This window comes from Phytophthora cinnamomi (genome assembly GCF_018691715.1).
Source record: "Phytophthora cinnamomi strain GKB4 chromosome Unknown Contig23, whole genome shotgun sequence".
Classification (NCBI taxonomy): Eukaryota; Oomycota; class Peronosporomycetes; order Peronosporales; family Peronosporaceae; genus Phytophthora; species Phytophthora cinnamomi.
In genome coordinates, this window is record NW_027150956.1 from 1,146,979 (window position 1) to 1,173,306 (window position 26,328).

Below are 26,328 nucleotides of genomic sequence, written 5' to 3' on the forward strand. Positions count from 1 at the left end.
AGCCATTTTTTTCGCTTTTCATGGAGCTTTTTCAAGGGCTGAAGTTTGAGCTGGTTTGGATCACGTTTCTGGATCCGCGTTTCTACAAAATGAATTTGGTACAACCTGATGAAGTTGAGGCAGCAAAAACGCATTAGTTGACGCTGCTGCATTAGCCACCTTTGATTTTGCAGAACAACCACGTACACCGGCCCAGCATTCACGCAGAAGCTCTTTGCAGCGATCTCCAAGTGATGATAAAACTGGTGTTTGGGACGACGTGTTGGGCTCTGAAGACGAAGAAGAAAATTTGCCTTGTGGTGATGGTCTGTTGCTTCAAAATATTCGGCTCACGTGCGCTCAGGAATTTGTTTCTTATCTCGATGCTGCGAAGATTGTCCCCCGTAAGCAGGATCCCCTTGTATGGTGGTCTGTGAACGGTCAACAATAAGCTATTGGCACGAAAGTGGTTAGGATGCGTCGCTACATCAGTGCCACCAGAACGGGCGTTTTCCACAGCAGGCAGCACAATGACAGCGAAGCGCTGTCAAATGGATCCTAGCCTAGTGCGTGATATAGTTTTCATGGCTGAAAATGCCGACCGCAAAAAAAAATTGTGTGAAACTAATTCATAAGGATTTTACTTGCTTATTGATGATATCTTTGCTTGCGCTTTTAACGCCTCACACCGCGCACCGTCGGCCTTCATCGGCTGCGTACCGATCGTGTTATATAGCAGGTTGTTGTCCGTCGTGGCCCAGCTGTCGGTGTCGGTGGCCGCGGCGCCGAAGGCTGGCTGCAGGCCCGTGGTCGTTGGTGTCTGCACGAGACGCGCGCGGCCGTCATGTTCCAGCATCTCACACAGACGCTGGCAGGCCACGCACTTCTAATGCGCGAGGCCCAGCACTTGCCGCAGCACGAAGCGCAAGTCCACCATCTGCGGCGCAACTGCCTTCCCTCCAATAATGAGTATAAAATGTGCAATGAAAGTGTACAGACATAGGCTTTAACCTCAACCTCTGATTCTTGACGTTCGGCTCAACCGCGAGGTTGAAATTAACGTTGGGGGGACTAGCTTTGACGACAACTTCAATTTGGGAGCCTATGATTTGCGTGTGTTTAGCCAACCGTTTGAGCCGCAACCTCGACCGTTTGGACCAGTCCTATGATTGGCAAATTCGTTTGGACCGCATCCTAGACTGTTTGGCCCACATCTACACTAGGGGGACATTGCATAGAGTAGGGACTGCAAGCAGGAAAAGACACTAACGTAAATCGAGCTCACATTCGGATTTCCTCCCAACTTCTCACTCGATTACCTAGCCTCAATTGTATACTCTCGATTTGTGATTGCTCGAAACGATTCGTCGTTGGCCCATCACGACAATAGTCTCATCAGAGCATTCGGAGTCTTTATCTAACTTGACAGGCTGTTTTATCTTCGTGATACCGTATCGCGAAGCCGATTCACCGCCTGGAGAGGATATTTCCAGAGTCTCATCTTTGTACTCGCCTCAAACGGTCGGTACACCCTTCACTCTGATTAGTCGAGCTTCGAATGTACAGATACCGCTGAGAAACTTTGGCATCTTCGACTTTTTTTGTTCATAGAGGGTATAGATAAGCCAAGAGTAATGTGATATAACAGTGTAAAATAACTGGTGCCTTTTAGAGCAATGGTATCGGCGCTTACCCCCTCCCCCCTACACACACACACACCTCATCAATCCAATCCATTGCTCGTTGTTGCTCAACGTGGTAGACGCTCTTACCAGAAGGTGCTCGCTGGGGCCGGTCGTCAGGTGAATGCGTGCATGTTTACGTGCACCTCCCTAAAATGATTTAATCACAGAGTTGGTGGTATTAGCTGATCGTGTGCCAAAGTTTATCAGCGGTATCTGTAGTCGGGCTTTCGTATGTAAGCGCTATTCCGGCCGATACAAAGTTATTTTGTTCAGGCTCAAATCGCAACAAAAGCACCAGTTTTGGATAGCTCTCGGTCAGGGGAATTCGGAGATAGTCTTGTGCCTTGCTTGTTTTCTGTCTAAACAACGACGTAATTCGTTGTTTTAGCAAATCATGGCGATAAGCCCATCATTGAGTTAGGAGGCTAACTCGTCGATTTAAGATAGAATAGCTGCTAAGACAACGAGTTAACGTTGAGTTATGCCTATTTTCGTTGAATGGCTGGAGTAAATCCGACAATACTACGGTCCTGACATTCTAACTCGCTCGCTTCGTCTGATTGCTTTTCAGTCGATCATGATATCGATTGACAAGCGCTGGCGATCTATCGTACTAACCTACCTCTACGATATTGATCTAACGGTTGTGGCTTCAGTGATGGGAGTGTCAACGCGGTCCATCTCTCGCTGGGGCTATCTGTTCCGTCGGCGTGGTAACGTCATTCCGAACACTCGAATCGAACGGAAGACGCGCTGACCTCCAGAGACTATCAAGTTTGTGAATGGCTTCGTCGAAGAACATCCCTGCTTTTATATCGAGGAGCTGCAAGCAGCTTTAAAGCCAGCGTTTCCTGCACTACCAAACATTTCTACTGCTACTATATGCCGTGCGCTGAAATTTGACCTTGGTTTAACGCGCAAGGTCCTGACGAAGAGAACGAGAGAAAGTGTCCCCGCCGAAATCGATGCTTACTACAAGAAGTTCTATTCTTACAGCCATTCTTGCAGCGACAACCGATCTATTCTTGTAGTGGCAACCGGTCTAGTCTTGTTCTGCGTGGTGGTTGGGAGTGGCGGTTGATTAGCTTATTTTTAACCTAGAGTTAGGCTGCGATATATGATCATCGCGAAGGAATTGCTCGTTGGTTTAGAGCCCTTGATCGCATGCCAAAGTTCGTGCAAAGCACAATACATTCTCCGAACTGTAGGTTAATGAAGCAGAAAAACATTTTGAACATTTGTTTTGCCTGGCGAGAATCGTACACCATTATTAGTCGTGGTCTGACTAATTAGAGTGAAGGGTGTAGTGTGCTGGGGTTGAGCCAACTGAACATGCATCACTGAATACCTTGCGTATGTCGCTAAGGCGCAGAAGAAGTTGCGTGGTCGAGTTTATTAGCGCCAAACTCACAATCTAACGTAGAATAGTAGAATACCGAATAGTACACGGTGGACTATTATCACCATAGTATCAACCGCCTTTCAGTGCGAGGGAGGGTGCTATACACGATAGGCGTTCAATTAAGACTGTGCTATATTGATGGTGTTGTATTAGTGGTGTTGCGAGATCCGGCGGCGTCCGGGTTCCAACAAGTTGGCGGCGCCAACATCCAGAAGATTTGTTCATTTAGGCGTTGTGGTATTCCTGTAGCCTTTTCCGTTAGTTTGGCCAATGCGATATTATCCACGAACGAGAGCAGTGTGAATAACTAAATTCCCTATGGTAGCTGTTGTCATTGTCCACACCTCGCTTACTGTCCTCACCTACGGACATCTTGCTCCTCACCAGGCTGCATAAATTGTCCTTGGGGTCGCCACTCAAGAGTTGTGTGAAGTACTGATTCAGCTGCATTGTTTTTGTCTTAAGACAATTTATCGCGCAATGCAGCAAGCCACGGTCCAAGGATTCCCACCGCGATGTGATCCTAGTCAAAGTGTGAATCCGTACTACAAACGTGAAAATTGTTTCGTCTAATTGCATCAAAGACAATTCAGCGACTGTGAATGATCAGATTCGTGCGCAAAAGTGTTAACCCAGATCACCATTCCCGAGAGTGTCATCGTAACGACGTTTGCTCCTTCTCTTGAGTTCATGCAGGCTAATCAAAACACTGGGACCGAGATCACGAATCTTATCAAATTTCGGTTGCGGCTCACTACATTTCGGCAAATTCTGTTCTGAACTATATAATGCGAACAGGCAACCCAAGTTCACTCCGGGGTGCTAAACGAGGTATTCAAAAGAAGCCTTGCACAATTTAGTGGTAGCGGACAGTACTTCCAGCAATGCGAGCCGTGCTGAGTTGGAATTCCAACGTACAATAACCTCAGTGTACGATATGCTGCAGCTCGAGTTGTACATGAAGATGAAGGTTCACCAATCCCAAATTCGCGTACTCGTCTCGCTGGCATTCTTCTGGAGAGGCAAGATTTAGGGATTTTTAATGTAAGATGTGAGCTGGCGGCAGCGAAAATCCGCAAAAGTGACTACAAATCGGGAGTTGAACTGAGAGCTCTGAACTTAGTACTTCAAAAGCACCGAACTTCGAAAAAAAACGTATACGAAGTGGCACCTCAGTGCATGTCTTAAGTGCATCTAATGAACTCGTTGTGTTGAGAAGGGCGTTCCCAGTTCTGGAGACGACGAAGTTGCTTCAGCTGGCGTTGAAATATCGATGTTTTCTGGTAAATCATCGGTCTCTCTATTGCCTGATTTCTGCTGCTTGAGATGGTGCCATCGGTACGCAAAGAAAGTAGCAATCGTCGAAGCCACAACAAAGAGCACCAGGAACGCGATGAAAACCGTTTTGTATGACGCACTTTCCTTGGCCGTTGTTGTCGTGCCGGATCCAGCTAGGCTAGAACTTGAACTGGTTACCCGGGCAGCCAAACTTGCATCATACACCCCATCATAAACGTTGTCTGTGCTCAGGAAGTAGTACTGGTAAGCGAGCGGTGGTGTCAGGCTAAAAGCAGGCATCTCACCAACGCAAGTCTTGTCCAAACTAGTCAAATCGCCGTCGCTGCTCACATATGACATTAGAAGCTTCATACCGCACGTCTCGCTGTTCTCATCGCTTTCATTCAAAGGGGTAGTCCACAGTGTACCATGAGTAGCATATTCGAAGGTGACCAGTTCCTTCTTGCTGCCGTCAAGCGCGTCCAACAAATACTGGGCGTATTTGTGAGGCGTCTGTGGATCCAGCTTGCTGCTCAGCAACAGCACACTTGCTTGCGTCGGTATGGCGGCACTCGTGTTCCAGTACTTGTCCCGCTCGTAGATAATACCGTTTGCACCATAGTTTCCGACATCGAGTTGATCGCATGCTGTCGAGCTTTCTTTCGAGAACGCGCAGTACTGTGGGATGTCCGTGTAAGTCCCTCCATTTGAGATTCGTGTATTAGTGAATCGAGCTAGCATCTCGGAAATGGACGGCTCCGGTTGCTCCCACATTTCAGAGAATACGATGAGGTAGTAGAGAAGAGTCGATTCGAAGGCGTTTTCCTCATCTGGGTAGTTCTGGAACTTGTTCAAGTACGTGAAGAAGTGGATCAATACGTCCATATCCTCAGAAGAACAGCGGTCCAATCTGTACACAACGGGTGGGATTAACGTCCGCGTTTTAGCGCTTTGGAGAAGCGACCCCAATGCTCGCCGTAAAATGTAAGACGGCGGGTCACTGCTCTGATCGCTGTTCACGCGGCTTATCAAAGCAGCACACGTTGACTCGGGATTGTTGTCAAAATTCGTGAGGAGGTTCTGAAGCGTAACGGGAAGACTGTTCTCCTCAAATCGGCTGTTGCATTCATTTTGCGTCGCACACAGTGCCAGGAACGCGTCGCCCACGTCGCCAAAGTCAGAATCCCACGTTGAGAAGTACTCGAATTTATCTGCAGATGCTCCTGAACTCGTTGCGACGCCATCCAATACATACCCGGTAACTTCGGGTGGGTCGAGGTGAATCACACGTTCCACCAACGCTGTGCCGTAGCTCACGCCGTACACGATGGTATTCGCACCGTTCGAGTAGTTTGAAATGAAAGTTACAACGTCTGTCGCGGCGGTTGTGATCGAGAAAGAGGAGAGGTTTCCATACTTTTTGTCCAGAGCTTCGGCACATGCCGGGACTTCTGACGGCTTAATGGAGCTACCCCAAGGCGAACCACTTGTGGTTGCTTGAGCAGCAACGCAATCCAGCAATGTGCTGCGACCTGTGCCCCGATGGTCCATGGTATAGACATTTACGGCACCATTCAACCGCGTATGGAGCTCGACCATGGCCGATTCCACTGCATAGAGCACAAGCAAATTAGGTCAGGTTGCCCAAAAACAACACCCTGAGAGCTGTGGAACCTACTGGCGGTAGATGAAGCGCCCGGGCCGCCTTGCATCAGCCAAACATTATTTGCAGTGTTAGGATCGCTTGCAGCAGGCACTCGCTTCACGAAAATGTCGACTGTCGAGTCGATCAACTTTGCAGTCTCGCAGATTCCAGGATAGCATAAAGGAGCTGAATACACCGCGCATTCAGCGGCTTGGTCAGCAGAACCTCCTTCGTCCGCAAAGGTCCACTCTGAACATGGGTACCATCCATTTAATTCGCTAGACGAAGACGAAGATGATGATGCAGCCGAAGCCTGCGCGAGCGTGGTTGCCAACGAGAAAGCCTGGTAAAGCTTCATCTCGACTGGAGCTGTGGGGCGCTTTGTGTTGTTAGATAGTCGAGTGTGTTGCACGTGTCTAGCGCTTCTTGAGGCCAGCAAAGCTGCGACAGAATAATTTCTGGACTGAGCTGGGACTAGCATGCGTCGTCGTCCGTTTTGGGTTGATACGCGATGCAGCTAGCTCTAATTTTGAGGTCCGGTTGAAGTCTGAGTGTATTTGGGTGCTCGAGAGATCATTATTTTCCAGCTTCATCCCAGCAAATTGCCGACGCACATAGAGCTAAGGCCCGTACCAGATCACACAAGAATCGAGAAAACATACCATTCGTCGTAAAAAGAAAGCAAAAACAACGACATACCATTCGTCATAACAAAATGAATCGATGTTATGCATTTTCAATTCGCCCCCAGTCTTGTTAGGAAAGTTCGGAGTAGAAATTTGAAGTTTCTCCACGCTCATCCTGTGCCATGTTATTTTCTCTCACCCTTATTTGACTGGTGACGAGATTTCGATGTGGTCTGGCAAGTCCTCAGTCGTTCGTTGATTTTCCTTCTCTTGCTTGAGCTTGTACCAGCGGTGCACGAAGAAAGCAGCCAGCACGAGCGCCACCACGAAGAGCACAAGAAATACGATGAAGACGGCCTTGTACTTCGACTTCTCACTTGTCGTAGAGCTCGCGCCGTTTGAGACTGATCCGCCTGCGCTCAAGCTGGCGTCAGATACACCGTTTTCGACGACCTTGTACTTCGACTTCTCGCTTGACGTAGTGCTCGCGCCGTTTGAGACTGCACTCAAGCTCGTGTCGTACACACCGTCGTAGACATCATTGGTACTTAAAAAGTAGCGTTGGTACCCGCGTGGCACCGTCAAGTTGAATGCAGGCATACCTCCAACACAAGACTTGTCCAGTCTGCCCAAGTCGCCATTGTTGCTTACGTACGACATGAGCAGCTTCATGCCGCAAGTCTCGCTTGAGGAGTCCCCATCAACCATCGGAGTTGTCCATAGCGTTCCATGAGTGGCGTAGTTGAACGTGATCAAAGCCTTTTTGTCGCCGTCAAGCGCACCCAGCAGATACTCAGCATACTTGTGTGGCGTCTGGGGATCCAGTTTGCTGCTCAACAACAAGACGCTGGCTTGGCTGGGGATTGTAGCGCTCTGGTTCCAGTACTCGTCCCGCTCGTAAATGATACCGTTGGCAGCATAGCTCCCCACCTTCAATTGAGCGCATGTTGTCGAAGTCTCTTTTGAGAAAGCGCAGTACTCCGGGATCTCCGTGTATGTCCCTCCATTCGAGATGGTCGTATTCGTGAACCGCGCAAGCATTTTCGACGCCGACGGCTGTGGCTTCTCCCACATCTCTGAGAAGACGATGAGGTAGTAGAGCAGCGTCGATTCGAAGGCGTTCTCTTGGTCTGGAGAGGAAAGATCTGTGTTCAAGGCTTGGAAGAAGTGCGTCAAGACGTCGATGTCCTTTGAAGCGCAACGGCTCAAACGATAAACAACGGGAGGAATGAGTGTTCGCATGCTTGCGCTCTGCAGGAGGGACCCGAACGACTCCCGCAAAATGTACGAGGCTGGATCGGTATTCTCGCTGTTCAATTTGCTCACCAGTGCAGCACACTTCGACCTTGGGTTCTTGTCGAAGTCGGTGATCAGCTTCCGGAGAGTTGTTGGAAGATCGGTCGACTGGAATCGCTTTCTGCACTCGCTTTGCGTCGCGCAGAGTGCCAGAAATGCGTCGCCCACTTCCCCGAAATCAGCGTCCCACGTCGAGAAGTACTCAAACTTGTTCCCAGGTGCCCCCGAACTCGTGGCAACACCATCCAACACGTATCCAGTCACCTCGCGGGGATCCAAGTGGATAACGCGCTCCACCAGCGCAGTGCCGTAACTCACTCCGTACACGATGGTATCAGCTCCGTTTGAGTAGTTCGAGATGAAGGTGGCAATGTCAGTGGCAGCGCTCGTTATGGAGAACGAAGATAGGCTCCCGTACTTCTTCTCCAGAGCTTCGGCGCAGGCAGGGACCTCTGATACATCAACAACGCTGCCCGACGGAGAACCAGTAGTCGTGGCTTGCGCTGCAACGCAGTCAAGAAGAGTGCTGCGACCCGTGCCGCGGTGGTCCATGGTGTATACGTTCACTGCGCCATCCAGTCGCGAGTGAAGCTCCACCATCGCCGATTCCACTGCACCGAAAAAAAACGCAAGGCAATAAGGTTAGCGTGTGCTCGGGCTATGACAGCACAAGTATATACGTACTGGCAGTGGAAGAGGCACCCGGACCTCCTTGCATGATCCACACGTTCGTGGCAGTGTCCGAGTCACGCAAAGCAGCAACCCTCTTGACGAAGATGTCAACAGTTGAATCGACATCTTTGGGGGTCTCGCAGATACCAGGGTAGCACAGGGGAGCCGTGTAGACAGCACACTCCGCGTCTTGGTTTCCAGATCCGCCTTCGTCCGAGAATGTCCACTCCGAGCAGGGATACCATCCGTTGAGCCCGCTACTTGACGGTGGGGAGCTGGAGGAGGCCGTCGCCGCTTGAGCGAGCAACGCTACCGTCGAGATGAGATAGTGGAGCTTCATGGTGCGCGGTGAAGAGGAACAAGTGCTTGGGGCCAGTGTGCTAGACGAGCTAATTTCCGAAATGAGCCAAGGTGTTTGCTGTCCGCTTTGCTTTCGGAATGCATATGCCTTTGGTACGCGCTGTTGCTGGTCTCCCCTCGGTGGGCAGAGGGCTAATTATCTTGGCAAACCTCGAACCCGTACATATACCCAGTTGCGCTGCATGCATGTTGTCGTGGGCATACATGCAGGGCAACGGTCCGGCTCAGTTCGTATACAAGGTCGTACCACAGTTGTCACGACCAGACCGCTAACTCACCCATGTTCAGGTGCAACGCATTGCTGATCAAGAGCGGGCGTCGTCATTCACGAGCGGATGTAGAGCCCCGCGGAGATCGACACGTTGGCGAAGGCCAATATCGACATGGAGGAGGTCAGGAACGGGTCGTTTTGGTTGAAGCTGCCGAAGTCAACCCCCTGCATGGCCTCGATATTGCAGGCCACAAAATCCACCGCGACCTCCACGCACACCTGGAAAGAGAAGATGAGGAAGTAGTGCAGCTTTTGAGTGGCTTCGGACCTCGCGACAGAGACCGAGACGAATTGGTACTGTGGGTGATTACCGAAGAAGAACATGATGGCGTACGAGCAGCCCATGGCCATGTACTCTGCGTACATATCCGCGTAGATCTCGGCAGCGTGTACCACGATGTGTCTTTGTCGGTGCGCTCCCGCGTCGTCGGTCAGAGGGCGTGCAGGCGTTGTCGTTCGTCTCTTCGAGACTGGGTCAATATCATGGCAGACGTTTGAGACCTGCCCAACTGTGTCGGGCTTTCGCAAACGCGGGGGTAATACGATGTTTCAGAATAGGGTGACCTTGACGATGAACTAGCATTGATTTGAGTGCTATATGTTGATCAGCCACTTACCTGCATCGGAGCGTAAGTACAAGCCAGCGATGTACATGAACGCGTTCTGGAGCAACTTTGTCTTGGCCAGCGCCGAGTATTGTGCCCGTAGTGTTTTCAACTCAGAGACCGTTCGGGGTTTGACGCGTGGACAGTTAAGGCACTCGAACCAACAGGGACAGCACGACAGCGAGCCGCATACGCACCACCGCCCGACACAACGCCGATTTTGTCGGGTCTCATCAATACGGATATTCGTGGTGATATATCTGCAAACCCTCCCTGGAATTGTGTCTTCTCTGATCGCTATTGTGTACTTTCACTCAATTAGTCTGTTCGCAACGATCGATCGCCAGTCGGAGCTTTTGGCTTTTGCAATCGGCAGTATGGCTCTGGAGCTCACACTACAGGAGGCGGCGAAACGTCACTTGCTAGCTACGAAAGAGCCTTTACCACGACGGACAATGATCGTGCTGATCTCTACTCCAACAATTCTGGCTGATACCCAGGTGCGAATGCTGTTGATGCGGCTGCAGAACGTAACGATCTCCGTCCTGGGATCGGCACTGCTGGCATTCGCTGAGATTCAGTGCGTGCAGCCGACAGCCTCCGCCGTCGTGGATAGTGCTAGGTACGGCAGCATATACCAAAAAAGCTTCAGGCTGCACTGCATCAATGACAAGCTTTGGGGGACGGAATCGTCCGGAACAGCCGCTTTGCGCGTTGAGCGAGCAAGAAACTGCTCTGGTGTCAGCCGGAGCGCATACATGATCACCATTGTCGCCGAAAACACTCCGTGGAACCAGACCCCATTGGCCGTAACATAAGCAGCATAGTCCTGCTCTGTTGGCGGCCTCCCGGGCGTGATATTGCCCGACGTGTAGACGAATCCGAACAGCCAGCCCACGAGAATGCTGAATCCGACGTTGCGCAGCACTCGAGTGAGCGTCAAGCCGGCGGTTCTCGCTGTTCGCAGCCACGTCGAGCCGGGCAGTTGTGCAACGTTCCCCGAGGCCAGCACCGTCGCCGCTTCTGCTGATAGTGATAGTGCTGATATTGCTGTTGCAGTTGATGCCCAAGCGGTCTTACCAGAACCCCCTCGAGCGCTAGGGTTCTGGTCGTTGAGCCGCTTGAATCAAGCGGCTCAACGACCTCGACTTGTTCAACATTACCGGCTGACGGACCGGAGCACGCGCCGATGACGAAGTGCACAGCGGGTGAATGCGATTGGGAGCTGGTCGGAGAAATGAGGACCATCGCAACGTCGCGTCCAAAAACTCGTCCAAGTTGAAGTGGTCGCGGTAGGAAAAAAAAATCCAAAAATAATCGACTACATAAACCTCCGAGAACTTATATATCATCCAAAAATATCCACACCGATAAAAAAGTAGCCATCTCCACCTCAGCGGAGTTCCATTCCGAGTGTGTCAATGCGTCCGACCCGCAAGCTGCTGCGCGTGCTGACGCTGCTGAGTCTGGCCCTGGGCGTGGCGCTGCTGGGGCTGGCGCTGCACCTGGTGCTGGCCACGAGCTTCGGCGCCAGCGCGGCGGCGCTCGCGGCGCTGGGCGGCTGCGTGGTGCTGCTGTCGGCGCTGGGCTTCGTGGGCGCCGGGCGCGACAAGAGCCGCCTGCTGCTCGTCTTCTTCTTCGCGGACTTCCTGCTGGTCACGGGGCTCTTCGTGGCCTGCTACGCCGCCTTCTTCCTGCAGGACGCGCTCGAGTCGTGGGTCAAGCACCACTGGGCGGCAAGAGTGCTGGCGGCGCTGCGGGCTGAGGCCTGCTGCACATCGTACGGCGACGCTGTGCAGTACCTGGAGCACCGCGTGGCGGTGGCGGGCGCCGTGGGCGTAAGCTGCATGCTGCTGGTGCTGGCCTCCATGTACTGCGTGGTGCGCATCGTCACGGTGCCCATCGTCATGCGCAGCATGCTGGCGGTCACGAACGCCGCCTTCTCGCTGCTGGGCACGGGGCTCTTCGTCTTCGGGCTGTCGGTCAAGGTGCACGACGAGATGACGTCCGGGCAGCGGTGGATCGGTGCGTGCTCCTGCGGTTGTGCTAGGGAAGTGTTGGGGCAAACAGAACTGACTGGCTGGTGTTGTGGTGACTGCAGCCATCATCTTCATCGTTGTCGGCACTCTGATGGTCGCGCTGTCGGTGCTGGGCATCATCGGATCGAGGGCGAAGAGCAGATCGCTGCTCCTCATTGTACGTTCAGATGGGTGGGAGGTTGCGGGGTGAGGTGGTGCGTGCTGACGTCGAAGTTGCTTTGTTGTTTTTGGACAGTACATTGTCGGTCTCGGGGGCTGCCTCGTTGCGCTTCTCGTGTGCTCTGTAAGCGCTTTCTCATTCTCGGACCATCTAGCGTCGACTTACAATTCGCACACGAGCTCAACCTTGGCCTGCGACATCGGGCTGACGGGCTGCACCAACTGCACCGATGTAGTGTCGGAGATGACCCCGTGCGAAGGCGTCATTCAAACCTCCGACAACTACTGGGTCTCGTGCGATGCCACTTCGTCCAGCGGCTCGAACAGCACAGCAGACAGCGGCTGTATTGAAGGCATGACGGTGCTGAACGCTGAGGCCGACCAGGGTTATGAACAAAACGACGTACGTTGTGATCCTCGACGGAGCATGTTGCTTGTCAGACTAACCTGTACACGTAATGCTGCGTATAGATCGCAAGCTGTGGAAAGTGCCCAGAGTGGTCAGCGTCCGACGTACAGGCTTATCTGCGAAGCACTCTGCATCTTCTCGGGCTCTTCGCAGTTGTAGTCGTCCTTTATATGATCGTAGGCTTCGCTGGCGCGTTGATTCTACGCCGAAGTCTGGCAGGATACCAGACAGATTCCATCTAGCACAAGAGTTGCCCGCTTCGACAAGGAAAGCAACAATCAGTACGAAAACAATTCAAAATTAATCATCTCGTTACCTCACGCTTCGTGGCCTTTGATTCTTGCGTACATGCTTGGCCTACACCGTCTGGTCTACTTTTCGAGCTGTGCGAGCTGGTCCTTCAACTGTAGGTTAACCTCGTCCGCAGAGTCGCGAGCTGCAAATGCGACCTGTGCCGCGTACCTTGCTGCCTCCTCGCTGTCGCGCGCAAGCTGCACCGACTGCTCTAGCGTCTGCACTTCTTCGCGAAAGCTCACCAAATCAGCCTTCAGACTCTCGTTCTGGGCGGTGAGCTCCTTCACTTGGTTCTTCGCTTCCTTAGCCTCCTTCGCCGACGTAGCGTCGTTAGCGTCCTGCTTGGACTTAGCCAGCTCTGCACGAGCCTCAGCAGCTTCCGCGGCAAGCGATTCCTGCTTCTTCTCTGCTGATAGAATCTTTTCCTGTGCACAGGTCTGCTCCTCTGTGAGCCGAGCCTTCAGCTGCTCCAGCTCCTGCTTGAGCGCCTCCAGCTCTGTGTCTTTCATTGAAATGGCACTCGCGGCCGTCTCCAGCTTCAGCGCAAGAGCTTCGTTCTCTGCGACAAGACGCTCGTTCTCTTGGAGAAGCTCCGGTGACGGCGCGGCGGCCTCTACGATAGCAGTAGCCTCGATTTCATGTTCCTCTGGGGTTTCATCTTCAGGTGCCTCCTCGACATCAACGTCCGCGGCCACTTCCTTGGACGCTCCCACCTGAATCTCTTCCACTGCTTCATCGTGCACCTCAGGGGCCACCTCCTCAGCTTCTGCAATTTCCTCGGCTGCCTCCTCGACCTGCTCGACCTCGGGAGTAGCCACGTGCTCCTCGCTCTCAGCTGAGATGGCGACTTCCTCCTTCTTCACAGAAGCCTCTTCGTCCTCAACAGGGGCGACTTCCTCTTCCACTGCAGGAGACTCACCTTCAGTAGAAACTGCCTCCTCCGCTTCCACTGCGACGAAGTCATCCTCTTCCTCCTCCGGAGCAGCGACTTCTACCTGCGGCGGGGCCACGCTAGCCGGTTCAACGGCTTGCAAGAAGGCAAACAGTTTGGAGCTCGAAGGTGGCTTCTCCAGCGGCTCGTGCACTGCCTCGACGTCGGGCTTCGCACTCTCTTCTTCTGCAGGGACCTCCTCCTCAATGGGTGTGTGTTCAGCTTGCTCCTCCGCCTGGTTGTCCTCGATAGTGTCATCCTCAGGCGTGGCCTCCACAGCGGGCTCCGGCGCCTTCTTATCCTGGGAAGGAGCGCTCGAGGCAGGTCCCACCGACGATGACGGCTCCACACTGCTCAGGAACGCCGACAGCTTCGACAACGACTTGGGGGCGGCCGGGACCGCACTCGTGAAGGCCGAGGGGATGCTCACTCGGTTGTGTGGAGAGGCCGGCGGCGACGACGGCGGGGTGTTGTGGTCTAACTCTCCGGCCGACGGGGTTTTGGGCGTGGACTGCGGGGCTGACGCGTTGGACGACGCCGAGTGGCTGCGCGAGAAGGCCGAGAGCTTGCTGGACCAGGAGCGGGAGCGGGACTCGCTGCCCTCCTCCTTGGCGGTGGAGGCCGTGGACGACGGGTTGCTGAGCACGCTGCTGCGGGGCGTGGCCGACGCGTTGCCGTTGCTGTTGCTCTTGAAGATGGACGGGATGCGCAGTCTGGACTTGCTGTTGTTGTCCTCGTCCGCCGGCACGGGCTCCTCAGGGTCCGGCCGCGGGGACGGGTTGCTGCTGGCCACGCTGGACGTGAGCGACACGCGGTGGTTGACGGGCGGCTTGGTCTGCGCGCCGCCCTTGGTGGCCACCACGGGCGCGGACGGGAACTTGTTGAGGAAGGAGCTGAGGCGGTTGGAGTTGTTGGCGCTGCCGGTGCTGGTGGTGCTGCTCGTGGACGCGCGGCCGGCGGCGCTGGCGTTGCTGTCGCCGTCGAAGTAGTACTGCGACAACGGGTTGGAGGCCTTGAGCCCGGGGCGCGTCTTGTTGCGCAGCGCCACGATGGTCTCGGACACGGCCGTCTCGTTCACCTCGTCCAGCAGCTGCACCGTGGTGAAGACCTGGTGCTCCTCCAGCAGCGCGCGCGTGCGGCACCACTTGATGAAGAACTGCACGCGCTCCAGCGCGTGGAACTTGCTGAGCTGCTTGAGCGAGCGCTGCAGCTTCTTGGGCAGCTCGTCCTGCTCGCCCTCCAGCACGGCGTTGGTCAGCAGGCACAGCGCGCGCCCGTCCGTCACGAACTCGCAGAGCGACTTGGTGTCCGCGAGCGGCGGGCTCAGCTCCTTGAGGTCTCCGTGGGCCTCCAGCTCGTCGCGGATCCACTGGATGCACGCGGCCGACGCCATGGCGACAGGGGGAGAAGGGGGAGGGGGCTGTAAGGGGGGGGGGGGGGTCTACTACAGCAGACTGGGGCTGCTTTGAGTCTCGAGGGGCGCGTTCCGCACTGTGCTTCGGCCGCCGCAGAGTTTCTCGGTCGGTCGGGCTGCTTTTTCGCGTCTCGCGTTGTGTTGTATGGGGGCTGGCCGCCTGAGTTTCAAGTCGCGTGTGAGTAACTACCGGTGAAAGTACCGGCGATTGGTACCGACAGCGCTATGCCGCTCTTCGGAAAAGTATCCGGAGGAAAGCGAAAAGACCCTCTGCGACGGAAGGTATCGTGTTCGCATAAGTATCTGCACTCGCTGCTCTATGCCAAAGCGAACTCTGCAACCATACGACTTCCGGGTGGACGGCCATTTTTTCAGCGGCACAAGAGCGTGAACGCGCTATTCCGTTGCTGGCCGACGCTGACAGCTCGCGGACAGGCTGGCGGACAGACATGCGAGGCGCCAGTTGCTAATGCGGCGGACGGCCAACGGCCAACGCCTTGAGAAGAGCCGAGCGATACCGAACAGTACCGGTATTGACCGATAGACAAGCAGGGCTGCTTAGGTGGACGTGGGCGCAGCAGATCACTGTATCTGCCATACTGTCGAGGCTCGGCATTGAGATTAGGTGGCCGTCCTTGGCTGAATGTCTCCATGCCACGGTAACTACTGTTTATCGAGTACATGTACGCCGTATACTCTTCTTAGTTAGCACCTTTACGTTCCTTTTGAACCATCGCAGAGGAGGACATTGCCACATGTACCTATCGCGAACATGGAATTAATTATAATACACATTGGACCGAGTGGACACCGCCCCATTTACAGCCTAGAACGCTCGCAACTGTGCTGCTATACACATAGTGCCAAAGCCCATTTCACAAGAAGGTGATGAAGCACAATAGTGACGACAAGGGCAAATATGAAATAGCGGAGCCCAATCATTTCGACAAACTCTATATATATTCTGAATTTGAGTGTATTCATGCCGAGCGCCCTTCCAGCGTTTAACTTATCCCTTCCCAGTGGACACTGCGTTGCATTTCTGTTGTGCTCAACTACGTGCTTTCACACTGTACATCTGTGCAGCAACTACGGTGGAAATATATCCACTGGCAAAATTGTCAGTGGCGATGCGTACTACTTTTCGATCTCCACGAATCACTAGACCTCCAAATCAGAATTTGACAACTACGCGGTGAGCTGTGCAATCAGGGAAAACGAAGGAGCGACATTTTAGGGTATTCATCTCTCGGACCAAGGGATCGATATTGAGAGAGCTGAGAAGATATGATCAGTCGTTCACTTGGTCGTCTCCTTCGTGCGTGCACGAATCGCGCGAATTCTCTCTGCTTTTCACTCAGTCGCTGCATGTCATTCTTCAAAATCCCATCTCGCTACCGATCATCATGGCTCGCTCCACTCCCAGCACCCGATCCTCGCTTTCTTCAGCCCGCTCTGGCCCGACTTCGAGCTTTCTTCGTCCCGAGGAAGCCTCGGAAGTGAGGCGCAATGCTCGTCGGGGTTTCTTACAGCTCCAGGAGCTGGAGAGTTTACGCGCGAGCAAGCGCGCGCGTCATCACTTCCATCCATTGCCTGATAGTGACGAAGATGAAGACGCGGACCACGCCATTTTGGACAACTTCCAGGCGCTTGGGTACCGCGTACCGGAGACCACAAGATATTTGTCCGACCCACAATTTTTGTCCGACGTGTAAAAAGTCGAATACTATAGATTTTCAAAGGTACAACCGTAACTTTATGCTAAAACTTGCACGAAAAAGCTCATTTTTATTCCGTCTTGTTAATGACAAATGCACCGGTGTCCGAGCGTGGGCCGACTGGAATGAGCCCAGCCTTGACGAAACCACGTCGAATCACATCGACCGGCACAGATTCCCACGCAGCAACCACGATGTCTGTGATAAGACTGCGTCGCTGCGTGGGATTGGTGCAAAAATCGTTATCTACATGGTACCTCACATACATTTCCCTAGTAAAGTGCTTGAACACACGCATTACCGCGACATCCATCGGCTGGGAAAGGCCTGTGATGCCAGGAGGGATGAACTCAGGTTCCGTACAGCAGGCTGCGAGCGATGCTCGCGTTGAAGCCATCTTGTGGACCTTCAAGCTGTCGAGCAGAAGCACTGATGGGCCACAGACCGATGGCCTCCACACCTATCATACAAATTGTAAGTCATACAGTAGGCACCGACACTGAAATAAAATCACGAACCTCTTGGATCCACTCCTCCATGACGTGCTGGTCGCAATACGCGTTCGCCTGCACCGTGAGCACTACCTTGTTCGAGCGGTGGGCAGGATGACGCTCGAGCTCGGCTTGGACGTGGTAGCCAGGCTCGCCCTTGAACACGACTAACGGGGGCAGCTTACGCCCCGTAGCCGACGCACACAGAAACACGGAGGCTCGGAACGAGTTCGCTGACATAGCTAATCAATACAAAAATTGATTTAAAGTAGTACACTGCGCATTTAAATGGTTAGAGACTTACATTGGACAACGTCAACATGACGTTCGCCCCGAAAAGAGATCGTGGTGCTCGGGTTCATGTCGATGTAAATCGACGTTTGGTTCATATTGTATACATAGTTGTACTTATCGTCACCAGCCGTGATGGACACGACACTGTTCATCTCGAACGCGTAGCGCATGGCGCACCCGAACGCGTCGGCCACCAACTGGTTCATACAAATATCAATATAAAATATCAGTACTGTAAATAAAATCGAGCACACGCTGGCACAGTACCTGTAGCTCCTCGCGCTGCTTGACGCCGCGGTGGTTGATGCGGCGAATGGACAGCTTGTTGCGGTCTCGAAGCCGCCGCAAGTACTCGTAGGCAGCGCGCTGAGTGCGCTCACCTAACAGCCGCGGCTCAAACCGCGCGCCCATGACTAGCAAACACTGGCTCGTCACGCATCTTGCTCTATTTTTTCTCATTTGATGCACCCATTCTAGCAACCTACAATAAACAGATCAAAGGTCAGTTAACTCATAGCCGTACAGTAGGATGTGACGAACTTGCCTCCTCTCCATATCAGGATACAGTATCGACGGCCCTCGTCGTGCGGCGCTGCGGACGAATTTCCGCGAGGGCGGAGCAGCCGCGATCGCAGACGCAGCTTTTCGCCAGCGCAACAGCGTGCGCGGCGACACCTTGTACTCAGCCGCCACGTCGGCGAGGCTGCTGTCGTTCGCAACAGCATCTTCGCTCGCGGCGATGGCCTGCATACAGTAGAGTAGATGATTAGACGTGGTGCATGCGTCTCGTTTCGCGGGTGAACTCACCTTCGCCTTAACGCTGTTCTTTTGGTGGGGGCCTCCTACCATCCTGCAAATAACTGAATGGTGGCCGCGTGGCCAGCAACGAATTAGTGGCGACGATGCAGTGCTCCCGCGCGCTGAATGACAGTTTTTACCATACTTTTTACACAGTATTTTATATTTTACGATCGGACAAATATCTCGTGGTCTCCGGTACTAAGTTTTACCGTCACTTTCACTGCACGAAAATCACGATCTGCCCATTTAATCAGAATCTGATCTCCAACTCGGAATCTTTCGTATTGTGCTAGCCGTAGTGGAATAAATGGAGTAGCTGAGCTCGTGTCATCGTCATGGTGCTCTCGATCAGTAGCAGGCGCAAAAGGGAACAAAGGTTGTGCTTGGGCAACTAGGCCCTACCGTACAGGGTAGGCAGCTTCTGACCTCGAGGTCTACTGGGACTAGCTCAGAGTCTGAGTCAGACTGGCGTTGAAGTCACCGTCGTACATATCAGTTGTACTAAAGTAGCTGTGCTGATACGCGATCGGAGCCGTCAGATTAAATGCAGGCATTTCGGCACCGCAGGACTTGTCCAGGCCCATCAGGTCGCCCTTGTTACTCACCTGGATCGATGAGCCGGAGCAGCGCCCTTACAACACCACGTTCGTCCCGTGCAACCCGTCTGCTGCGCTCTTTGTCCCGGCTGGTTCTTCGCGCGCCGATGTTGGTCGTCGAGTGTTCCAAGTTCGTCGCTGCAACCGGGTGAATTGAGCTCAGAATGGGTGGCCGAGTTTGGTGATGCTCGCGTTCCTGATGCGTCCGAGTCTTCGCCGAATGCTGCGTCTGTTCCGGGAGGACAAGCTCCGGATGCTGGTGGCGGCTCCGACGACTCGAGTCTGCTTGGTGTCTTGGCTCGGGCAGCTGTTGCCTCCGATCCAGATTGAGTTGAAGTCGAGTTCAAGCGAGTCGTCGGCAGCGTCTTCTATCCATTTGGCTTTCATTTCCAATCTCGCTTCTGAGTTTGCGTTGATTTAGCTGTCCGTCTTGGTGGTGTTTTAATTTGTTAATGCAAAAGATAATGCCGCAGTAGCTGTTTTCGTCTGTGGTCTTGGTCTGCGTTGCCCCAAGTACAGGTCATCATAGCGGTGACTCATAGCCGCCTAGTCTTCGTCAGCGACTTGAACTATCTGCAGGCGCTGTTCACTTCTTTTTCGGCGCAGGTAATCATAGAGGAGCCCGCCGCAAGAAAGGTTAGCGGTTGGCTCCCACGTTGGTTCATCGTAACCGACCCATTTGACTCTAAACTCGCGCACTGCTCTTTCAGTTCCCGTGGGCAACGGCACACGGTCGTCGAGGATGGCTTCAACTTCATATTCTCCTGCCACGTAATCCGGTCTTCAGGGAGCAGCTCTTCGTCAAAGTCTAGCCGCGTGTCGTCGACAATTCCGGGCGCGAGGCGAGTCTTCGGACGATCTCCAAACTCATCAACAAGCTTCAGTCGGGAGATATGGACGACTGGATAAAATCGGTATCCACTGCGGTCCGGTAACTCGAGTTCGAAGGCATAGTCTTCGATCCTCTGTTTGATCCGGAAGGGTCCATGCCACCGGTGTGCCAGTTTCTTGGTAAGGCCGGGCTTGACTCTCTCCATGTACAACCAGACCCTGCTGCCGACATCAAACGGGACCGGCAGCATTGATTTCCGGCCTGCTGTCGGCTCAATCCTGCCAGTCTTCGGTGGATCCACCCTGTCCCAAGAGACATGTCCCCCCTGTCCCGCAAACGGTTGGTTTTGGGCACTCGCCGACGACTCGCGAGTCGGCGGTGGCTCATGCGTACTTGGTTTGAGCGACAGGTGACTTGGGACGGGGGTGTCTTGTCCCGTAGACGGTTGGTCTTGTGCCGCCGCCGACGACTCGTGATCCCGAGTCTTCGCCAGTATCGTCTTCTCTTTCCTGCTGAGTTTGGCGTTGTGTTCCCGTGCTCTGCGAGTCTTCTCGATGGCTTGGTATTCTCTTGCCATTTCCATAACAATCTGGTGTTGTTTGTTGACCTCGCGGCGCCACGCCAGTGCGTCTGATTGCTTCGGCGTGCCGCGTCGGAGCGAGGATGACATGGCTTTCAGCGTTGACTGGGCATCCCACCCGTGCACCAAGTAGAATGGTGTTTCCTTCCGAGTCGTGTCTTGTGAGTTGTTGATGGCGAAGACTAAGCGCTCCACGATCTCGTCCCAGTCTTGTTGGAGCGGGTCTTCGGCGTATACCTTGAAGGATTGCATTACAGTTTTGACTGACCGTTCTTGCTGTCCGTTGGCTTGCGGCCGGTAACTCAGCGTTGCTCGGGACCTTGACTGAATTATTTCTGCAAACGCTTGGAACACTTCGCTCATGAACCGTGGGTCGCGGTCATGACGGATAAGTGATGGCGCACCGAATCGTCGGTATATGCATTCTTCGAATGCTTGTGCCGCCTTGAGTGCGCCCGTATCCGCCATGGCGTTCGCAATGATAAAACCCGTAAAAGAGCATTGGAAGAGCAGCAAGGCTGTGTTGCCCTTCCGGGGCTTCGGCAGTGGTATCACGAAGTCCATAGACACTATCTGGAACGGCCGTTCCGCCAGCACGTTGCCAGGAGAGTATCCTTTCAGTTGGGGGCGGCTTTTGCTGGTGCTGCAGTCGGGGCACGATCTCACGTTCTTCTCCACGTCGGTGTAGATTCCCAACCAGTAGTAATCTCGCTTGACTCGCTGGTAGGTTCTCACCACACCCTGATGGCCACCTTCCAGCGAGTCATGACAATTCTGGACCACTTCTTGAATCATCGCGGTGGGTACCACCGGACGCAGCGAGATCTCCTCTTGCGACTCAGCGTCGCGCCGACGACTCGTTCCCATGTAGTGTAGCAAATTGTCCTCCGACAACACGAACTTATCTGCGATTTTCCATTCATCTCTGGCGGCTCGGTATCCAAGTTTCTCGACATCTCCACGTAACAAGATCTTCAGGTTAGCCCATCGTAATTCTTCGTCTTGCGCAGCAGCTATGCGCCGTTGTCTCTCCTCTTGGACTTCCACAGGATCAATGTCTTGTGCGTTAGCTGGTGGTGGAGCTTGAGTCGGTTCTGGAGGTTGAATCTCGGGAGGTTTCCGGTTAGGGCGAGTCTTCGGCGGTGGCTTCGGCTTGTCGTGTGTGAATCGGACATGTTTTATCTTGCTCTTGGTCTGCGCCCGAGTCATCGCCAGTAGCATTCCAGGTTCTGGACGTACGAAATCAGCAAATGTTTTGCGTTTCACGATTGAGACGCTGTTGAGAATTTGAATAGAGCCTCCTGGAACCAGGTTTTGTGCTTCTGATCCTTGCGGCGGCGACTCGTAGATCACTTCTTGTATCCGATAAGTCCGGTCAACTATGCTTTCCGGTTTTCACTCAGAATGACCTTGGAAACCTTTGGCTCCAAGGCTTCAGTTGCGAACGGGTCCGCGGCAGCGTTGTGCTCACGAACAACGTGCAGGTACTTGACAGATCGCAATCGTGCCGTGATCTCCTTGAGAAAATTTAGCTGTGTCATATGTGATTCCTTCCGGCAGGCTATCTGTAGTGGGCCTACTTTGGCTCACTACTTTTGCTTACACGTCGCGCTACGTGTATGAGGAAGCGTAGGAGTTTATTAATAATTTGAATTAAGTATACTTGAGTCCACAAGTATAATATAAATCAAATAAAACACCAAATAGCTAGTTTAAGGTAAAATGAGAACTGTATTGTTTGTAAATTGATCTTCCTCCTAAATCTGCTGAAATTGTTTATCATCTATGAAAGGGGTCGACAGCGGCTGGCTGTCAGAGCCCCGCCAATATGCACGTCTCTAATTGGTAGAAAGATGCTGCTTTCTACCAATAGGATCTTTTGGATAGGTGTGGACCACTCATTGTGGTGGCCCACTTCAATGTATCCATTGGTGTGCCTTACACCAATGTGAGGAAGTATCTAAAACCCTTAACAGATATTTATCTGTTAAACCATAAGTGACAAATGTCGTGCACAAGTGACAGTTGTAACTTGCGACCATTGTCATGCACAAGTGACTGTTGTCACTTGTGTGTGTAACCCTGTTACACCATCCCCCCCGGTTAAGCTTAAACGTGTCGGTCTCGACACGTCAATTAATATTGACTGCTTGTCAATTGTTTGTGCTGGGGATTTCCGTGCTCATCCGCAATGAGCACGATCAAGCTGAAGACCACCATTGCAACAGCGTGTAAACTCTCTGTTGCTGAGTACAATGCGCGGTAGCGCGAGGTGCGCCGCTACCACGGGGACAGACAACACAGTGTCTGTGTACGATTCTTCGATGTCGACCGCGTCTGTGCGTCGATATCTCTAAGCGAATTTTTGTTGCTTACCGTGATCGGGTAAGCGAGCGCCAAAGCACTTCGAGTCCTTCTCGAAGTGAGGCAAGTATTAGCAACTCCACGCTGTTGCGGTGGAGGCTGGTGTCCGTGCGTCGTGCGCACTGTCCGTCCAGGTGGCGGTGCGTATTAGCAACCGCGACCACAACACGTATACTATATGTATACCTGAAAGCTTCAATGATCTCCGTGCTAATTATCTAGCACGCGAGTCGTCAGGCGTTGTAGATTACTACAGCGCTCGCACTACCTTCTTGCTAGTAGTGCGTGTTGGGCTTCGTATTTCTTCACCATGTCCGGAACGTCTTCCATCAGGACGTTCCGTCGTTCCCATGTGTCGTGCTGGGGAGGGAAACCTCTCCAGCGAATGCGAAAACAATCCGGACCTCGGATTGTTTTCCTATGATCAACAATTCGCTGGACGATCTAGCGAATTTCTCCGCGTGCGTCTCGCAGCGGTGGCGGAGGTGGTGGAAACACGCCCCGATGGTCAACGCCGTGTTGACCTTCATTTCGTGTTGCTCCACGACCAGGTGACGGTCGTGGAGTACATACAGAGCGCGGCAGTTGCCGCTCTGTACCTTCGTGTCCCGGCTGTGGCGGTCTCCCAGACCACCTTGACCGTGCCGGTCGGGCTGTAGGCCCGACTGTATTAACTGCTCCAGCGCGACTACGCGCTGGAGAGGAGGGTTTCCCCTGCCGAGTCTGTCTCTTCGGGTCAGACGAGCCACTTGGCTCGTGCTGGAGGTATGGCTTTAACCGCCCGACATAAAATGTCGGGTGGAGCCGCATGCTAGATGGTATGTCTAGCGTGTATGCGTTACCGTGGCGTGCCATCACCGTGAATGGCCCGATGAAGCGCGGAGCAAGTTTGCTTGCTCCGAAATCGGAAACTGCATGTTTAGGCCGGTTTCGAGTAGCTAACAAAACCAATGAACTAACTTTGAATTCATTTGTGTTGCCTCTGCCTACACTGTCTGCGTTCAGCTTCTGTTGGTCAACAGAAGCTGCTATTGTGTCTTGGACAAACCGGATTACGGCTTGTCTTTTGGTGATGAAATTGATTGCATCCGAGCTGAAGTCATTCAGCTCGTTCTCCGCTAGAGGCCCTGCCTCTGCGTGGTTCTTCGCGGTGTCTGCGCCCTGCGCAGACCCGTGGTCCTTGTTCCTTGTGGAGTCTGTGCTCTGCACAGACTCGTTTTCCTTGTTCTGGGGGTCGGCGCCCTGCGCTGACCCTTGGTTCTTCCGGCCAAGGTCTGCGCCCCGCGCAGACCAGGTTGTCTTGTTCCTTGTTGTCGCGGCTGACACTGTGCAGGTGTCAGCGGACTTTTGCGACTGCTGTGTTGCAGTCGTAGATCCTCCCCCACTTAAAGTGGGAGCCACCACTCCGAGTAAACTCGGTAGACGGGGATGCCGCATGGCATTCACATAGAACGGTGTATGCCCGGTCGAGGCATGCACCGAGTTGTTGATGGCGAATTCCGCCATCGACAAACACTCGCTCCAGTATTGGAACGAGTGAGCGTAGCTCTTCAGAATATCGATGAGCACGCGGTTCACGCGCTCGGTTTGGCCGTCCGTCTGCGGATGGTCCGCAGTCGACATTGAAAGCTGGCTCCCAAGAAGTGTAAACACTTCTTGCCAGGTGCGCTGTGAAGCGCGGGTCTCTGTCCGACACAATGTCGGACGGCATGCCATGGTGTTTGAACACCATGTCAACGAACAGACGGGCCGTCTGCTTCGCAGTCACTTCTGCCGGCACCGCAGCAAGATGTACCATCTTGCTGAAGCGGTCGACGAAGACCACAACACCGGTATTCCCTCCGCTGTCCGGGGGAAGACCAAAGATGAAGTCCAATTACATGGACTTCCAACACTCCTAAGGAGTCGGTAGTGATTGCAATGGAGCCTGCGCAAACGGTGCAGGCTTTACGCGTTGGCATACCTCGCAAGCACGGACGTACTTGCGCACCCACTTGTACTGGTGGTGTCAGTAGAAGTCACGCGTGAGAAGGACGTAAGTCTTCTCACGTCCGAGATGTCCCGCAGACGGGGCGCCGTGATACTCGTACATGATCCTGAGGCGCAGGTCATGATCGTTCGGCACGACAACGCGGTCCGCGTAGTCGTCGACTGCATTATAAAGAAGCAGTCCGACGTGCACCCGATATCGGTGTGCACGCGCACGAAGGTGCTTGGGCAACTTCTGACGAGCCTTGTCAGAAGGTGTTGTGCCATAGGCCAGCAAGAGTTTCGCGTCCGCGTCGTGCGCGTACGCGGCCTTCACGTCGTCCAACAGAGACGACGTGGGTGTGCTCGTTTGCATGGCGTCAATGGCATTGGCGTCAACAGCTTCTGCATAGTCCGGCCGACGTGATAACGCGTCAGCCACCACATTCAATCTTCCGGGTTTGTATTCGACCCGGAAGTTATACTCCGCAAAGAATGAGAGCCATCTCGCCATTCTTTGTGATATGTGTGGCGACTTCACTGCGCACCGCAGTGAAGCATGGTCGGTGTAGACCACAAATGGTCTGCTTCCAAGCAAATACACTCGGAACTTTGCGAGTGCGTACTTCATGGCAAGGAGTTCCTTCTCATGTACCGGATAGTTGCGCTCAGCTGGCTTCAGCTGACGCGATTGGTAGTAGACGACACGATCACGGCCCTCGTGATTGTGCTGCATCAACGCGCATCCGATCGCGAAATCGGATGCGTCACACACTACGTGAAATGGGCGATCTTGGTCAGCCACTGCCAAGACCGGCGCCTCAGTCAAGCCCCGCTTGACCGCATCGAATGCCTTTTGGCAATCGGTTGTCCAATTCCACACAGCTTCCTTCTTAAGAAGCTGTGACAGCGGGTGGATCTTGCCCGCGTAATCCCCCACGTACTTGCACAAGTACGTGGCCAAGCCAAGGAACTGCCTCAGTTCCTTGACACTTGAAGGCGTTGGCCATTCGTTGATCACTCTGACCTTTTCCGGGTCAGGGCGAACACCATTCTTCCCTACGAGACACCCGAGGACGGGTATCTCGCTCGCCCCGAAGATACACTTCTTCAGGTTCGCGTAGAGCTTACGCTTTCGCATAAGCTCAAGTAGTTTCCGGAGATGCACCCTGTGCATCTCTACGTCAGACTTCCCGTCCATAGCCCGGCTGTGGATGAACACATCATCGAAGTAGCTCGGTGCGAAGTCGCGCACCGAGCGCAACAAGTGTGTCACGCACCTGTTGAAAGTCGCAGGGGCGTTCTTAAGCCCCTGCGGCATTACTAGCCACTCCCAGAGCGTGCCACTTGGCGTACTCACTGCTGTGAGAGGGATATCGCTTTCACGCATTAGGATTTCATAGAATCCATCTCGCAAGTCGAGAGCACTGTAAACGGTGCTCCCGGCCATCGAATCGATGATAACATCTTTTCGCGGTATCGGCGTCTGCGCCGGTACCGTCGCATCGTTCAGCTTGTTGTAGGCATGAACGATGCGCCATCCGCCCTGTGGCTTCTTGACACAGAACGTCGGAGCACTGTGCGGGGACTTTGATTCCCGCACTTGTCCTGCTTTACGA

General features: G+C 53.5%; 6 protein-coding genes across 6 annotated transcripts; 1 reads left to right on the forward strand and 5 right to left on the reverse strand.

Moving 5' to 3' along the window:
- Positions 1-4,260: 4,260 nt before the first annotated feature.
- On the reverse strand, positions 4,261-5,943 carry IUM83_05142 (putative serine protease family S33; the record flags this gene model as incomplete). Its single annotated transcript, XM_067929260.1, has 1 exon — positions 4,261-5,943. The coding sequence occupies one exon, from the start codon at positions 5,941-5,943 to the stop codon at positions 4,261-4,263; it is 1,683 nt and encodes a 560-aa protein (XP_067794717.1).
- An 873-nt stretch (positions 5,944-6,816) lies between these two features.
- On the reverse strand, positions 6,817-8,923 carry IUM83_05143 (putative serine protease family S33; the record flags this gene model as incomplete). The annotated part of the gene is made up of 2 exons (XM_067929261.1): positions 6,817-8,522; positions 8,596-8,923. 2 exons carry the CDS (start codon positions 8,921-8,923, stop codon positions 6,817-6,819), a joined length of 2,034 nt encoding a protein of 677 aa, XP_067794718.1.
- Positions 8,924-9,268: 345 nt separating this feature from the next.
- On the reverse strand, positions 9,269-9,649 carry IUM83_05144 (uncharacterized protein; the record flags this gene model as incomplete). Its single annotated transcript, XM_067929262.1, has 1 exon — positions 9,269-9,649. One exon carries the CDS (start codon positions 9,647-9,649, stop codon positions 9,269-9,271), a length of 381 nt encoding a protein of 126 aa, XP_067794711.1.
- A 1,591-nt stretch (positions 9,650-11,240) lies between these two features.
- IUM83_05145 (uncharacterized protein) lies at positions 11,241-12,668 on the forward strand (the record flags this gene model as incomplete). The annotated part of the gene is made up of 4 exons (XM_067929263.1): positions 11,241-11,844; positions 11,921-12,015; positions 12,094-12,420; positions 12,489-12,668. 4 exons carry the CDS (start codon positions 11,241-11,243, stop codon positions 12,666-12,668), a joined length of 1,206 nt encoding a protein of 401 aa, XP_067794712.1.
- IUM83_05146 (Calponin homology domain) lies at positions 12,593-15,044 on the reverse strand (the record flags this gene model as incomplete). Its single annotated transcript, XM_067929264.1, has 4 exons — positions 12,593-12,612; positions 12,672-12,683; positions 12,775-12,824; positions 12,889-15,044. The coding sequence occupies 4 exons, from the start codon at positions 15,042-15,044 to the stop codon at positions 12,593-12,595; spliced, it is 2,238 nt and encodes a 745-aa protein (XP_067794713.1).
- Positions 15,045-17,262: 2,218 nt separating this feature from the next.
- IUM83_05147 (Cytochrome P450) lies at positions 17,263-17,979 on the reverse strand (the record flags this gene model as incomplete). Its single annotated transcript, XM_067929265.1, has 3 exons — positions 17,263-17,516; positions 17,579-17,765; positions 17,836-17,979. The coding sequence occupies 3 exons, from the start codon at positions 17,977-17,979 to the stop codon at positions 17,263-17,265; spliced, it is 585 nt and encodes a 194-aa protein (XP_067794714.1).
- Positions 17,980-26,328: the final 8,349 nt, after the last annotated feature.